Consider the following 17,670-nt stretch of genomic DNA (forward strand, 5'->3'; position numbering starts at 1 on the left):
CATGTGTTGCACTGACTCTGGCATAATTTTCGGTTTTAACATTACAATTTTCTGCTGCGCCCCTGCTTCCAACCACTTCCAACATTTTCAGATTTGACTGTGGTTTAGTGACTTCAAAGGAGGCAGCAGCTCTGTCGGTTTCGAAAGCCGATGTACGAAAATGTATCTACAATAAATTAAAATCTGCTTAAATGTTGGGTTTGTAGTCTCATGCCCGCCGGTGTAGTAGTGGTGCAGTTTAACAGCTGAAGTATGATTATCAGTGACTGAAAGTGTGAGTGTGTTGGTTGATGTTCGTTCGTTGTTGGCCGGTGTGTTGTGCCTCTGATGCGGTCGGTCTGATTGTGCATATTTTGAAGGGGGAACGAGCCAGCACAGGTCAGTTTGGTATCTTTAAGTTTTTATGTTGGTGGATGCCAACGGGCGTAATAATTTATCGTTGGCCATAAACTGGAAACAATAGCTCAGTTATTGTTAATGCTATTGTTGTTCTTGTCTTTGGTGCTTTGTGTTAACTTTATTGCTGCTTTGAAGAACCCACATTTTAGTTAGATCTGTACGGAGAGGCGGACGCATATATTGAAGGGCAGACAAGGTAAACAGGCAAAAATACAGGCGAACAGGCAACATGAAATGTTTAAAAATGATGCTTTTTCGATGACAAGGTGAAGATAGCAAAAATTGTGAATAGTTGATTTTTTTTATATTATTTTTTAATTTTATTACTCATTCAAAGTGGCGGCACTAAAAAGATTTAAGATTTCAACTATAAATAATTATGTTTTATTTTAAATATGACAATAACTATTATTTAAAATAGGCTTTTCCGCGGAATGGAAAAAAAAAATTAACTTTAAGTGATAATGATAATGACTTTGAAAATAATATATTATATCATCTTTTGTGTTATTCTTTTATAACATTTTTATCTATAAATATTAAAGTTAGAGTTGATTAAAGGCGATTTAAAAGTATAAGAATTAATAAAAGAACTAATTTTTAATCATTTTTCTGACATGAGTTTATACATAAACAAAGAACGTCTTTGCAGTTTAGGAGTTTTACTAAAACATGTATTACTTCAATAGGGTAATGATTGAAACCAGTCATTTTAAACAATATAGTTAATCTTAGAGACAATAAAAAGGCACAACGTTTTGAAAGAATCAAATAATATAACTCATATTATAAAATAATTTTAGTGCTACTAAAGATCTACTTAGTGCTTCTCTTATTTATTAAATGTTAAATATAACTTTTTATAAAATGATTTACTTATATAAATGTTAAAGTACTGAAGTAATGTTGTGATTATAATTTTAATATTATATTATTATACAATTTGTATTTCAAGTGTTCCCTGGTATGCCTCCTTTCCATAGAATATATGAACTGTTTTTTTATTTAAAAGTAAAAAATTTTTTAAAGTATTTACGAAATGCATAAAAAACCAGCAATTTAAAGTGTTAATACTGTTTAAAGTTATAATAAGATAATATAATAAGTTATAATATGCTTATATGAATAGCAATCGATAATATATAATATGCAGTTAAAAACAAATTCTTTAAATCAAATTGTGTATTATGATCGCCCAATACGGAAAATCTAAATTCATTAATAATAAAACTTTTACACCCAACTAATTGAATTAAGGGTTTTATGATACTATAACATAAATAACACTCTACTTAGTTATAGCATTTACTCTTTAGATTAAGAATATTTAATTGTTTGTTCTTTTAGTCGATAAAAAATGTACCCAATCATATAATATTCATATAAATCATATGATCTATATTAGCTATAAATATTAAAGTTAGATAAATATTAAAGTTAAATATTAAAGTTTAAGAAAGGTGATTTAGTATATAGATATAGTAGTGTAGTATATATATTTTGTATATTATTTCTATTTATTTTTGACTGACCAATCAGTTATTTGTTTAAGCAAGACACAGCAATTAGTTGTGAGTACCCTGAAAATAACATCCTATTTGTTAATATTATTATTTAATTATATTTATATATATATATATTATTCAATAATATTGTATTCCGGCTCCTTGCTTAAACTAAGCATCTGCACAATCATTAATAGATACAATAATTTTTCGTCTTTTTCTTGGCGTTGGCTACAAAGTTCGTGGGTTACTTAGTATGTAGAATAAGTATGATTACATTATCGATTACGGTTTAGCCTTAATAGGTTAAAATACTAGTATTAAATATATATTGTAATTAATCACTTACATTAACGTACTCTTAACGCAAGTTAATTTATTTTGAAATCTAATTATGTTGTTAAGGAGAGAACACGATATCAGAGATAATAGTTACTAATTGGTTGTTGATTTTCTACATTGGTATGTTTATACTATTTCTTTCCAATGGTATATTTATACCAGTTTCCTACATTGGTACGTTCATACCAGTTCCTTACATTAGTATGTTTATACCAATATATAAAGAATATTTGATACAATTCATAAAAATACGTCGTGTTTATGAATGCTTTCTTATGTTATGATATGTTTCAGATCACTACTCCATTGTCACAGTTCTGTTTTTAGATTATTTCGGTATATTATTTTGTATATATATTGTATTCATAAGAGACACCTATTAATCTGTTTAATACTTCTTAAATCATTCATAGCTTACAAAAACAATTCAGTATAATATCAATGGACTTAAAAATATAGTTCCAATCGGACTTTAAAAAAAAATCGGCTTAATAAAGTACTGATAAAACAAACTGCTTGATATGATAATTACCTAAAAAGGTTTTACTATAGTATTAAATCAGAAACATTTAAACTTTTGTGTGATTAAATTTGAATCAGAACACATAATTTCGATATCATTTATTATTTAAACACTTTCGAGCTCATACATCAAAGTCATTAACTGGCATTATTTCATGCCGAATTGCGCACGAATTAACCTCTGAAGAACATCTAAAACAACAACTGTCAGACAGGTTAAAATTAATCCACATGCCGAAATTAGTATCTTCTTTTTCTACTTGACTTATATATACGTCTTATTGTATATACACAGGTATATAGAATATATATACATACTTATAGATGTATTGAAATTTGGCAACAATGTGCTGTGCAACACTTCTGCTTTACTTACCCTCTTTTTCGAATCAACTGCGTGTTCTGCGTTCATTTACCATTCAATTTAGTAGGAATTCCCTTGGGTTACAAATTCTGCAAAAAAGTTAGAAGTTTTCACAGACAACGCAATCAGTTGCCTTGTTCCCGACTATTCCCCGACTCTTTTTACCTTGGCTGACTGTGCGTTTCCTGTTCGAATTCGAATCGAGAAAAAAATGCAAAAACGAAAGTTGAAAATTGCTAAGCAATGAAGGAAGGCGCACTAAAATTATAATTTTATATGTCCTGTCCTGTCTGTCCGTCGGGCTATAAAACGTCTTCAAACGCACTTTACGCGCACAATGAGCCAATAACGATGTCGGCTGATAGCCGTTGCACTGGGGAGAGCTTTTCAAGTTATTTTCAAAAATAAACTCAGATTCAAACAAAATAATGATTCTGATAAGATAACAGAACAGAACAGAACAGAACAGAACAAAGTCAAAGCAAAAATGCTGCAAAATAATATCAACACTAAAATGGCATTAAATTTTATTTTAGATTTTAGTGCCCATAGAAATTTAAGTACTCCACTGGATTTGATTTCGTTTTTATTTAGCCTCAAGATAAATACATATACTTTGACTCTCCAGGGGAGTTTCTTTATGCAAGGCACTTGAATGCTTTTTGGTGGTCGTCTATTTGGTTTTTAATAAAAACAATTTTGAATATTTGAATTTCTAATGAGATGCCGTGGGGTGACTTAAATCTTTAAGTGTTCTTACGTATCCGTATTTTTTTTTTTTAAACAGAATTTTAAATATTTTCCATAATATGAATTAATAAAAAAAATATAAACAAATAAAAATATGAAATAAAAAACGTTAGTGTACTATATTTTTTACTGTTATTTTGTAAAATTGAAGAATATATATAAACCTGAAACTATTGTCTTATAATTTTATTCTACAAATAAATTTCAGTGCTTAGTTTTTTTAAAAGTTTTCCTTAAGTATCTCACCATTTCATATTTATATCTTAATTTGCTAGAACTGAAGATCATAAACCTAATATTTTTATATGACACGGTAAATTTAATTCAATCCACTATTGAAAAAGTCATTCAGTTATAATTTATTCTAAAAAAATGGAAATTTAGTAATATATTTAAAAAAACCAATTCATAAAATAGCTATTACTCAGCGGGTTGCTTTCATAATATTTAGCTTTAAATAAAATGATTTATTCGAAATGTACATAAATCATACTTTCTATCTAAATTTATTATTATAAATATATTTTTTACTTGAAAAATTTTATAAGAATTTTAATTTCCTTAATAAATTAAAATTTAATAATTTTAACGGAGTTTAATGTTATTGAGTTTTAAAATACATAAAAATTTATAAATAAAAACCAATCCAATATTTAATTTTATTAGTCATACCTATCTGAATATATTATACATAACATTTAATATGATTCGTTATATTAAGTTCGTTCTTTTATGTTTTTACGCAGAAATTTTTTTACAATTCAATATTAGCTGTAATTTTATCTTTCAGAGTAGCAAAAAAATACTCGCTTCTAAAATACAATGCTCTTAAAATCTTCAGATTTAGTTTTTACTCGCAAAAAATTTTAAATCTTAAGCTTCAGTGCAGCCAAATTCTAATATCAGTCTATTGTGAAAGTTCACTAGAAATAATATTTCACTAGAAATATGTTGCTAATTTCCAGTCATCCGTTAAAATCATATATTCTAATATTCATTTTGATTTCTTTTATTTAAATTAATTAATTTTTAGTATACAAATAGAAACATTTAACATATTTTAAAAGTGATGCTCATTTGTTTCAACCAGACTTAATACTGTTTTTTAACAACTCTAATAGAAAAAATTACGGCTATTATAAATATTATACTATAATATTAAGTGTAATTACAAAAATAACATCACCCAAAAAAAATAATTATAAAATTCATATGGATAAATATAATTAAAAAAAATTTATCTATATATATATATAAAATAAATATAATAAACATATAAAATACATTTAAAAATCATACGATTAAATAAATAATATATTTTTTATTAATATTTATTTATTTTATTTTTTATTATTATTTAAAATTACAAAATTTATAATAAATTTAAAAAATAAATTTATATAAAAAATATGATATGATATTTTTTTATTATTATATAAATTTAATAAATATATAATAAATTTAATAAAAATATAATAAAAGTAATAAATAAATTTATATAAAAAATATGATATGTTAGTTAATATGAAATTAGTTGCAATATCTGTATTAAAAGTTTTAAAATAATATTTGTTTTTTCCAGGAGTTACGAGATTGTGGAGCGCCTTGTCATGCTATGTTCTTTCCAGAAAAGGAGCGAACTGTACTTCGTTACTGGGTTGGCTCATGGGCAGCTGTATGTGTAGCCAGTTGTTTGTTTACGGTAAGATAATAAATAAATATATAATAATAAATAATTCTAACATTTTTCACAATATATAGTTAAAAAATATTTTAAATGTGTATAAATAACATGGCAAACAATATAATAATTCAGAAGTAGTTCATTTTCATGAAAATAGTTCATATTTTCTGCTTCGTAGTGCCTTCTTAATTCTTAAAGTTAACTAACCTGATATTTGATTTACCCACAAATTCGTGAAAGAAGAATCCTGTGGTTATATCAAACCATTGTAGTAGATTTTTATGCCAAGATATGTTGCGTCTCCTACGTCTCTTAGTTTTCTGTAAATAAAAAAATTTTTTAAAAATTTTTTTGAAAAATTGAACATGACTATGCATTTTCCCTTTAATGTCCATCAGTATCTCTCTTTCTGTATTGATTCGTTAATCCAAAAATATGCTAATCTCCAAATTTTGGAATATGGTCAGTTCACTACTGGTCAGTTCACAATTCGAGAGATTACATTTATTTATGAACAAAACAGTTAAGTTTCATTTGTTAGTCTTTATTTAAACTAAAAGCAATAATTTCCGGGAACAACTAAAGTATAACTGAAGTTATTGGTGGATTATTATTCATATCATTTAAGGTCGCAATATTATTCTTTACTGAAAGCTTCAAGTTAGAATAGGTTCTTGCAGTCATTCCAAGAATCAATTTAGGACTTGTTCCACTGTGTTGCCATTTAAATTTTTTAACGTTAAAAATCATGCCGATCCTTTAATAAAGCCTAAAGAACCTTTTAAATAAAGATACGTACAAAAGCTGACTGTGAATATTTAGATAGTCGGTCACTAGCAAGCTAAGTATTTCGTACTAATTATTGTTTATAGTTAGTCAGAGAAATAGATTCAAAATTTACAAGACATATTCTGATCACTGAAATCACTTATAAATATTCATTTTTTTATACAGTGTAATATTCTATATCAAATATACTCCAAGTTGTGATGTTACCCTGTAGTATTTCTTGATATTTAATTAAATATAAAAATTAATTTTCATTTATAATTCAATTTTAAAGTCAGTATTGGTTTTAAGGATTTTAACTTTTATTTCGTACGTTGTATTTTGTATATTTCTATACGTATTTCGGCATATTTCCTTTTGTCTTCATTAGAAGAATTCCTAATATTAAAACATCTAGCAATTTATAAACTTTTTATACTTTTTACATATGTAATTATTTAATTTTAATTAGTAGGGTTATGCTATTATGCTATCAAATATTTTCAAAGAATTCACTTGTCATACATAGGTTTGAGATATAAGAATACAACTACAAAAATTTTAAAAAATCAATATGTTTTGATTTCATTTGCCTGCTATAGGTTTATTTCTTATCTGAATTCTATAATTATCATATTAAATTTTTTACTGAAGTATACTCTATGGATCGGTAATAAGTCAAAATCGAAAAATGTCAAAAATAATGTGCCAAATAGAACTTCTATGAAAAAAAGTCTGACGAAGTATATTTCGAGGGATATCTTAAAAATCGAACGTGCTAAATAAATTACAGTTTGGAGATCGGCAATCCAAAATCCATTTTAAACTGTCGTCACTTACTTAGACTAAAAATCGTGGTCACCAGTGTTATTACAGAATGTATTAGATTTCATTAAATGATTTCCTAACTGGCAGTGACTTTTCATAATATCTATTAAAGGCCTGATATCTTCACGGGATATTTTATTCAAATTGCTTGACGATCTTGGGACTCAATTTGCTTAGGGTGTCTACCTAAACCCTAATTACTTATTTAGATTTAATGTATTAAAGTCGATGTGTAAAATTGTATACTTTCTTCTTTTCTTATGCCTTGCGTTTTCTCTTATATATGGAATTAAAAAAACAATTGTTAAATAAAAATAGATATTTTCTTGATATATCCCAAAAGTTTTCTTAAATTGCTTCTTAAAACAAAAAAAAAATCATTAGGTTATTTTTTGCAGTTTTTTTTTATTTGGCAATCAAATTACCTTTCAATTCCTTTCACTTTTTATGCATTTACCTACCTCTCTAAATTTATTTTTTTGTTTGTCTAAGCAAATATTTACATAAATTTTGTGTCTAAATAAAATATTTCAGTTGGAATCAAATTGTAACTTAGCTTTCGCAATAAGAGCTTCAAGAAAATCCACAACTTGAGAGTGATATATTACCTGTCATTGCAAATTTTCAATAAAGACGCCATATGTAGTGGAGAGTATCTGTGCGTACTCGTAGTCGTATTCATGTCATTTATTATGATATAAAATACGAGTCCTTATCAGCGTTACATGTTAAAAACAGCAAAGAAAGCAACGAAATAAATTTAAATAAAAAGTCAATTTGACATGCAGGAAAAATATCACACAAAATTTAAAATGACAACTGAAAGATTGTTACAAAATCCCTCACATTAACAACAACAATGACAACAATAAAATGTTAAAAATAAATCTTTTCAATAAAAATTTACAAAATAAAAAATATTTCAGAAAGTTTTTTTCGTATGAAAAATTTTATTAAAATTTCCATATAATAAGTAAACAAGGACAATAGCAGTGATTTAATGTCCTTAGCTTTCAGTTGTAATTACTGAAATATTTCAATAAATTTAATATGTAAATTTCACTTTTGTTTGTGAAATTGGAGCTTGGGGATATTGACAGAAATATAATAACAAAGAAAAAATAAAAAATGCAGTAATGTTACTAAATATTTAAATTTTTTTAAGCATCTTATAATTTAATTATAAAGAATATATAAAAATCCATGAAATACTAAGATTTTATTGCTTATATAAGTAAGTTAAGATATTTAATCAATATTATTTATAAGGTTACTTTTTTCTTGTCGATAATGGCGTCTCTTTTTATGACGAAAGGAACTATTTAAAAGTTAAACGGATTCGAATAGCAAAGAAAGGACAAAGACAAAAATTTTTTATTTTTAATTTGTTGAAATTTGGCTGACCATACAACGCTGTTTCGAGTATTGCCAAGTACTCTTCATCAGTGGTCTTTGGAAATAATCCAATTTTATTTAATTAGTTTATAGTCCGTATATAATTTGTTCGGTCTGCAAGTGCCAGGCTTAGAACTCGTGCCTGTCAAATTTTTGTATTTGTCCTTTTTTTGCTATTCGAATCCGTCTAATATTATTTATGTTGAGGTTTTTCCGAGTAAGTGCTACTGCGCTTTTTTACTCTTTTTTAACTGTGGGCTTTCTACAAAGTAATCAATATTATTCTTACTATAAAACTGCTCTACACTGTTGGGTCACTACTAAGTTTCAGACAGAAAATTGTTAAATGGATTAAAAAAAACGTTAGTGTTGTATAATGTCAGATAACGACATTAGTTCTTTACAACTATGGTTAGAAATACTTTCTTACAAGAAAACAGCTGAGGCTGTTGGTAGCTTATAATAGGGGTTATTATGTCTAAGTAAAAAAAATACCTTCTTTATATGAAAACAGATATTATCACTACTGATATTTTTTATAACTATCCAAGTTTAATATTGGATTAATTTAGGAAATTACTAAATATGGCAATTCTGACCATTCAAAATCTTGAGAGTCTTGTACTTAATTAGGATCCGTTGCAAGTATAAAAAATAATATTTTGGTTTAATAATTAGTAATCAAAATTGCTAGCATCACATGTTGGGATAGTTCAATGTTATCTACATACTAACTATACATTTTGAAAAAGTATGGCTCGAAGAAACTTCCTCAGATTCATAGACGAAAGGCCTGTTGATAAAAATATCCATCAAACTCTACCTTCGGTACGCTGAGGAAAATATGAAAATAGAACCAAAAATCTCGTTAAGCGAAGCTCCGCCAAACTTTGAATCAAATATAAAATCTATGCTTATCAATGACTGTGATACATAAAAATGTTCCTACCACATTAGGTCAAAAATACAGACTTTCATAAATCAGTGCTTGCGCAGAATACTTGGTATAAGGTAACAAATTATAACTGAAATGATATGTGCTGCGAAGCACCTAATACAGTTAGATATAGACCTATACTCCACGAGGAAAAGAAGACAACAGTAAGTAAGTAAGTAACTACTGCGAAGAAGAGGAAACAGCAGAATACATTCTGTGTCACTGTCTTAGTCTTACCAGGCTCAGACTTCGGTACTTATCCACAGCCTATCCACTTATAAAGGAATTAGGCAACATCTCTTCAAAGGACATAATAGCTTCCTGAACTGCTACTCGTCTATGGAACTGAAGTGGGTATGTCACAATAATTCTCAAAGGATGCGGTGACGTGGTGACAAGTTCCCAACCCATTTTAAAATCTAATCTAAGTAAGTAACTATACAACTCACAACTGGTATCGTTTGCTGTGATAATGGAGTAGTATCTTACTTGCTTCACATTTCCTCTTAAAAGAACACATCACAAGTGTCAACGTCAATGATATCCAATGTCGAGGCATGTTAAATATGGTTTGGGAAGATTGTTTATATGCGAGCTATATCTAAATCTAAGGCAATCAATACCATTATTATTAAACAGACTGCATTTTATAAATTAAGCTCAAGTTCCAAATTTGAACATATATTAAAAAATAAAAGAGTTTTTCTAACTAAAGCAAGCATGTATCTAATTTAGCATTTTATATGATAGCTATGTGTAAGTCAGAACCGATATCAATACACATTTTTATATTCTGTTATATGAATAAAAAGTCTACATATCATTTAAATATTATTTATTTCATTCATTTTTCATTTATTAAATGATTATTTCCGATCACTCAGTTTATATAGCAACTATAGAATATAGTGGTTTAATTTTGACGAATCCACCAAGTGTGTCTGCTTTCCTAAATTGTGCACAAAGTTTCATTCGAATAGCTCAATAATTGAGAGAGTAATGTGGAATAAAACAGACCCACACACAGGGTTATTAGTTGTTCAAATTGTTCTGAGCTCGTTGAGTTCATCAAGAATGTATATACTTCGCTGGTGTTTACGGAGCTTCCTTCAATACTTTGTTAGACCTTATGTACCTTTTCTACTCTTGTTTGTGTACAGTGTTTTTGTATATATCTATTAGAGTTATTAATTATATATTTGTTTTTACTAAGCACTTAACTAAGTAGACGATTACAAAATACTCATATTATAGTATTTTATTTCTTTTAAAATTCTTTTTTTTTTTTGTTTAATAATAAAGATAATAGTCTAATACTAGTTAAAGCCTAGTGTGGGGTAGTGATAAACCCCCCAGCCATTATAGAGTAAAAGTGCGTAATAGCACTAACTCAAGAAGAAGAAGAAGAAGAAGAAGTCTAATACTTTCGAAACAGATTTAATTACTGATTCGCAATAAACTCAGAGTTGTAAAACACTGAGGTACTAATGACCTTAAATTATCTATCTACTGAATATGAACATAAAAATAAATCATTTAATGTTGATTTTTTTATCGAATGTGACGCGTCATATAACGAAAAGAAAGTAGAAGGGTTCGAACACTAATAGAGAAGCAATAACAAAATTTTGATTATTTTATTGAAATTTGGCTGATCATACAACGCTGTTTTGAGTATTGCCAAGCACTCATCAGCAGCGATCTCAGGAAATATTAGAATTTTTATTTAAATAGTTTATAATTAGTATTAATTAGTATAGTCAATTAGTTTAATTAGTATATAATTTGTTGGACTGCAAGTGCCAAGATTACATTTATTAATTTCAATGTAATCTTTAATAACTTTAAAAAAAAACACCCTTTATAAACTAAACTTATTTTTTGGCATACTTTTTAATTCTAACTTATCTGTTTCTACTCATGTCATTCAAACTATTTTATAAATTTTCTAAATACGTATAAAAATAAACTTAAAATTTCTAAAAAAAAAAATAAATTTTGACATGTAATCGTATTTAGCTTAAGCGTAAGCCACGTGTAAATTGTGTTTTTGTGTTGTTCATCATTTGTTAAATAAGTTCCGCTGCATTATCCTTGATATCCTTGCAGTGAATATTCACTTATATTGTAATTTCAAACCGCAACAAATGCAATCCCAACAACAATGACTGCAACTAAAATATTTGCACTGAAGTAACACGCAAAGTTATTTCAGTTTCCGAGTTTTCGCTTCGCTAAGCGAAATTAACACAGCAAAATTTCATCTATTATTTAGGATGATAATGATGTTAGATGCGATAAAAAGATGATGTTGCTGCCGTTGAAGTTGAGGTTGCTGTTAATGTTGATGTTGATGTTGATGTTGACAGTTTTGTTATTTCATCGTAATGTGTTTATAATTTCAACATTTGCTTGATTGTAGACGAAACGTCAGAAAGTATGCTCATCTATGTTTTTTGCTGGAGTTCAGATATTTTGCTGACAAGTTATTCTAAATCGCACCACTGCCACCACACAACAGAGTCAGTCAGAAACTCGGCATATACCATACATCAACGGATTCCTAGCGAAAGTTTTCGTCGTTCTTGTCAGCAATTAAGTTCTGTTTATTTCTATCTGAGCATATTTTTGTATTTATTTCTGTATAATTATCGAGTTGTCATTTAGACATGTCGCTTGAGGTTTGCTTCGTTTACTCACATTTTTGTTTTTGCCTAAATGACAAGGATTAATGATTTTGTATTGCAAAAACTCCAAGTAATAATCGCAAAGGCGGAGTTGTAAGAAAACCACTGAGGTGGTAATTACTTTGTCAATCGAAATTATTCAAATCGAAGTATTAAGTGAATGTGTAGGAAATATTTTAAATACTCTATTATTATCGTTAATAGAATAGAATTGTTGCTTTGTCAGCTTTTATATGTATTTTTTATAAATTTTTTTGTAGAAATTCATATGCTGGTTTGGTAAATGACTTGGAATTAATATGCAAGCCCACCCAATAAAAACCAAAGCAATGAAGTTTATGTAAATTTTAACAATTTGTCTTTACATTTTTTCAGTCTCAGTTTTTTTTTTTTATAAGAATAAATATTTTAATTTATTCATGACCATTTTTAACAAACCGAAAATATGTCTACTAATATATAATTTTGAACAATGGAACTTGACTTAAATAGATGTGTGACGCCCACTCTGTAAACTAAAAAGAAAAATGTTATAATAAAATGCATAAATAAATAGTTTTTTTTTCTCGAAATTGTTTAGAAAATTAACAAAATTGTAAACAAAACCAACAAACACTCCCAACCACAAAAAAAAAATATTACTTTTTTCGTATAATTTAGCACATTTTTAGAAAATTCTATAAAGTTTTTTTTCCCCCAATATAATTTCTCTTTCAACACCCGCATTCCCTACTCTTCCTACATTTTTGAACATATTTTTGGCATGTGTAGAATAACAAATTAAATTTGTTGCTACTTCTAATTTTATTTTTATTTCATCTAAAAATTTGTCTTAACTTCATTTTTTAAACTCTTTTCACCACTCCAAAGACGAAGCAGCATACATTTATTCCGCTCCGGAGTTCTTGCAAGTGATACCAGTATTCTTACCTAAACTTGCTGCGAATCCCAGTAGAATTGCTATATGCCATCGCTAAACAATTCAATTTGTAACTTTTTAACAAAAGAGTTACCAACCCGAAAGAGTCATTTGTCACAGTGGGGTGTTGAGAGCTGCTAGAATGTTACGGGTGTTGGTATTGTCTTGAATTTTAACTACAAATTATGGTTCGCTATTATCGAAGGTGGAGTATAATTTAGGAAAATTATCTATTACAAAATGTGATAGGTGTATGCCTACGTACTATTTTGTTCATTTCAAAATTTACATATAATTGTAGTGCCTAAATGAATAATATACATACAAACCCGTAAATGCAAAATAGAAGTTTTAGTATTTAGTGTGACTTTAGTTATTTTAGGTACTTATTTGTTGCGGAGATGGAGGTGAAGAGACCCAAAAGATCTTTTGTATCAATTCATTAAATATTTCCTGTTGCATGTTAATGAAAATTAATGGGTTCAATAAATGTGAAAATATTACTATTTTTATATAAGTGGTATTATTACATAAATAAATGAAAAACAAATTGAAGAAGCTTTGAAAAAAACGAAGTCTTGGGTTTGAATTGAAAAATAAATGAAATAATGAAAAAGTGAGAATATAGTTTTGCTCTGTGGAATAGTGCAACATACTTGTTTTATATAGATCTAAAGTTCAAAGAAACAATATTAAGACTAAAGTGATTAAGACTGTAGTTTATTATTAGGAATACCAATTTATGGATGCCATCTCTGTAGTGGCTTTCCCAAAACTCTATGATATATCCCTTTATGGTAGCTATAATATATTTTTTTAATGAAAATTATTCTCTACTAAATAATTTTTTGAAAAATCGGGTGTTTGTGAGCTATTTAAGAACTTGAAATGATAATACAAGATAGAAATATTGTTGAACTAAAATTTTTTTATTATAATCTGGTAGATAATTTCTGGTAGATGGTATTTATTTTTTGAATATTATTTCCTTCATAAGTTCGCCGCAGTTATGAGTTTTGTGGTCCAATCGATAAGTCCAATTTTTTATTAGTTTTTGCAATAAATTTGACCATATGTCAATGGTGAAGCTGGCATGAGCATGGGCTTCTAATGCTTCAAGAGTTGTTGGCTTGTCGACATAAAGCAATGACTTAACATAGCTCATAGCATGACAAAGAGTAAACGAGAGGCGTTGAATTGTACAGATGAGAGGGCCATTGACCTGACCACTTCTAGAAATAATATTTGATTTTGCAATAAACCAAGTGTTTAGCTGTATGGCAACTTGCGCTTCTTGTTGGAACCAAATGGCGTCGATGCTTAACTGATTATTTTTTTGAAAAAAAAAATTCAGTCAGCATGACTTGATAGTGCTCGCCCTTCACCACAACTGCAGCTCCCTCCTCAATTTGAAAGAAAACCGACGATGATTCGTCAACGGCTTGACGAATATCTTCGCTGTATATACGGCAATTTTGCTTTTTGATGTAACCAAGTAACCAGAAATGAGTAATCACTGAAAACAATTTTTCGATAAAAATAGACGAAGTGCTATATGAACTTCGTGAACAGATTTTTTTTTTTTTTCAAAGTAAATTTCTATCATTAAAGGATTCATGATGAATTGCCAAATCTTACTGAACAGAAAATTCCTCATAATTTGACACTCTCAGGTGTCACACCATAGTTATCGATATCGATAGTTCTCTTGCTGCTAAAACAACACCCAATATACGAAGAGCTAGAAATACGATAAAGTAAATCTGGAAAATCGACTGGTGTTTGGAACAATTCATACTTTATTTAATTTGTTTTCACGATGATTTTATCAACTGTGTGAACGGGTGCGTCATCCTGATGGAGTTTTAATTCTTTCCGGGTAAATCGAGTATTTTTTTAATTTATAAACTATTACAAAAACATTCTAAATGTATTTTTCATCAATAGTGATGAAGCTAGGAGCAAATTTTCTCACTTACATATACTTATTATTTTTAAGAGAGCATATTTACACTCAGAAAAATAATTTGGTTGATTTAGCCAGATTTTAACTAAATCTTACGAACATGTTGATTTTTATATCTTCTTTACCATATGAGCTAAAATTTTTCTAACAAAATTATTAGGTCAATTCTACTAGTATGTGGTTAAAGCATATTTTCCTGAGTGCACCAAGCATTTTTAGTATTTTACCATGAGTTTTCAATGCCTTTAAGCCTTTTTTATAAAGAATTTAATCACTGTAGATTTAAAATATTTTTCATGTTTAAAAAATAAACAAACTCAACTTCGTAAAGATAAAATGGATTAATAGATCCAAATAAAATTCTAGCTATATTATGGTATATTAAAGAATGAATTATTAAAATGATTTCAAAGTCTTACTACTATTATTGACTAATAGATGTCGCTCCTTGACTTTATTGAACATAACGGAATTTTTAGATGGAAATGAAATTCAGAGTATATTCTTATAAAGAAAGAATTATTAAAATGACTCCAAAGTCTTATAACAACTACTGACAAATAGATGTCGCTCCTTAAATTTATTGAGCAATATTGCGTTTAAAATTATTTTCCAGAGTATCTAGTATTTTACTGAGTCAAATAATATAAAGCCAAATATCTATTTAGAAGTTAATAAGTTATTAAGCAAGTGCTTTGCAAAGAAGTTTTCTTATTTGTAATAAATTTAAGTTTAATGCTGCATGTGCCTTTTTATAATTATCGCAATAATTCAAAAGAACAAGTGAATCGAATGTGAGTAAGTATTTCCTGATTAAGAAGTTCAGCGCTACTGCAGAGAAGTTATGTACGAAAATTTACGCCTATTAAGCTAATTGAAGTTTATGTCTCAGACCGCATTGAAACGAGTTCGGCCCATGTAAAGCCAACGTGAAAATAAAAATTAAACTAAAGCCCAAGCCATTTTATTAACGTTTAAATGAGTTCAACAAATTTCATCTGGTGTAGCCACAAAAGAGGCAATAAATGACATTATAGCCATGATTATTTACCAAAGTTAGGAGAACTTAGTGGGGGGCTGGTGGCAGTATGCGATTTGATTACATGTTTATGGTTGGGCTTATATGAACCAAGGCTTTTCATAGCCACGATGAAACCGGTTCGCAATTACCAATGCAGTTTATTCAATGTACAAAATTTATTTGAAAAGAAAAACGCTAACGTTTTTCTCTATTAAAAAATTACGTCAAATGATATTTGAGGTAAATGGAGAATTCGTTTAAATATCTTATACGACTATTATAAATAAATGCTACTTGTTGAATTGTTATTTAAGCTAATGTTAATGTTATGAACTTTTCACATTTTCTACTTTTATTTCTATTTTTAGGTGCTTACATTTTTAATAGACTCTTCACGTTTTCGCTATCCGGAACGGGCTATAGTATTCCTTGCTGTTTGTTATTTGGTCGTTGGTTGTGCATATGTAGCCGGGCTGGGCGCAAGCGATTCGGTGTCATGTCGCGAACCTTTCCCACCGCCAGTCAGATTGGGTCGCCTGCAAATGATGTCAACCATAACACAAGTAAGTTATTTGTCATAAAATTAATTTCAATTTGTTGAATGGTTGTTTATTAGTTACTACTTAATCAAATTATATATGTATGTATTTGGTTCCATTTTTTAATAAAATACTTCCATTGCAGGGTCATCGTCAAACAACCGCTTGTACTGTTTTATTTATGGCGCTCTACTTCTGCTGCATGGCTGCATTCGCCTGGTGGTCATGTTTGGCATTTGCTTGGTTTTTAGCTGCGGGATTGAAATGGGGTCACGAGGCAATCGAAAATAAATCACATTTATTCCATTTGGTGGCTTGGGCTATACCTGCGCTCCAAACGATATCTGTGTTGGCGATGGCAAAAGTTGAAGGTAAGCTTAAGTACAAGTTTGTTGTTTTTGTTTTTTTTCTCTCTTCAAACTCTTTAAGTTTAAGGCTGCGACGGCGTTGAGATTATTGTCTAGACAAATCCGCTGAATACGCGGGCGTAGTTAAAAAATTTATTAAATGTGACCAACCGTAAATAAAGCTATGACGAAATGTTGATCAAGAAAACCTTAAGAAGATTAAAAAAAAGTTTTAGGTTTCAGTGTATGAGATATTTTGAAGAGTCATATGATCAAATATATTTTTCTATTTGTGCTCGTAAATTATGTTTCAAGATTTTAATTTTGCAAATTTAGAAAAAAACCTACTTAACTTAATTACTTGAACTATAAAACATCACGCAGTGTCAATTGAGTTTATTTAACTTAATTTATTCATAATTGTAATTTGTAATGTTTAATGGAGCAATTAAAAAATAGAAAAAAAAATATTAAACTCTCGTTTGTTTCAAGTTAATTTCAGTGTTTTTCGTATTTCCCCATTAGTCAAAGTCTGAGCTTGTTTTAATGTCTTCGCCTTCTTTCCTAGTTACTTACTGTGGAGTAGAGTTTTCATCCAAAAACCTTTCCGTTTTTTGACTATTTTTTAATGATGCCACATAACGCAAGTCTATTTTGTGTGATTATTTTTCGGTTCATTTTTTGCTCGCAATTTTAT

At 28.4% G+C, this 17,670-nt stretch overlaps 1 protein-coding gene across 1 annotated transcript in view; it reads left to right on the forward strand.

The window, feature by feature from the left end:
• The window catches only part of LOC119682744 (frizzled-like), a 31,772-nt gene extending 14,629 nt beyond the window's left edge, over nucleotides 1–17,143 (forward strand). The window contains exons 2-4 of the mRNA XM_038096250.1: nucleotides 5,465–5,584; nucleotides 16,456–16,650; nucleotides 16,772–17,143. Of these exons, the coding sequence (XP_037952178.1) occupies nucleotides 5,465–5,584; nucleotides 16,456–16,650; nucleotides 16,772–17,077 (621 nt within the window). The 3' untranslated portion in view covers nucleotides 17,078–17,143. The remainder of the gene's footprint in view (nucleotides 1–5,464; nucleotides 5,585–16,455; nucleotides 16,651–16,771) is intronic.
• The last annotated feature ends 527 nt before the right edge of the window (nucleotides 17,144–17,670 follow it).

This window comes from Teleopsis dalmanni, chromosome 1 (genome assembly GCF_002237135.1).
Source record: "Teleopsis dalmanni isolate 2A chromosome 1, ASM223713v2, whole genome shotgun sequence".
Lineage (NCBI taxonomy): Eukaryota > Metazoa > Arthropoda > Insecta > Diptera > Diopsidae > Teleopsis > Teleopsis dalmanni.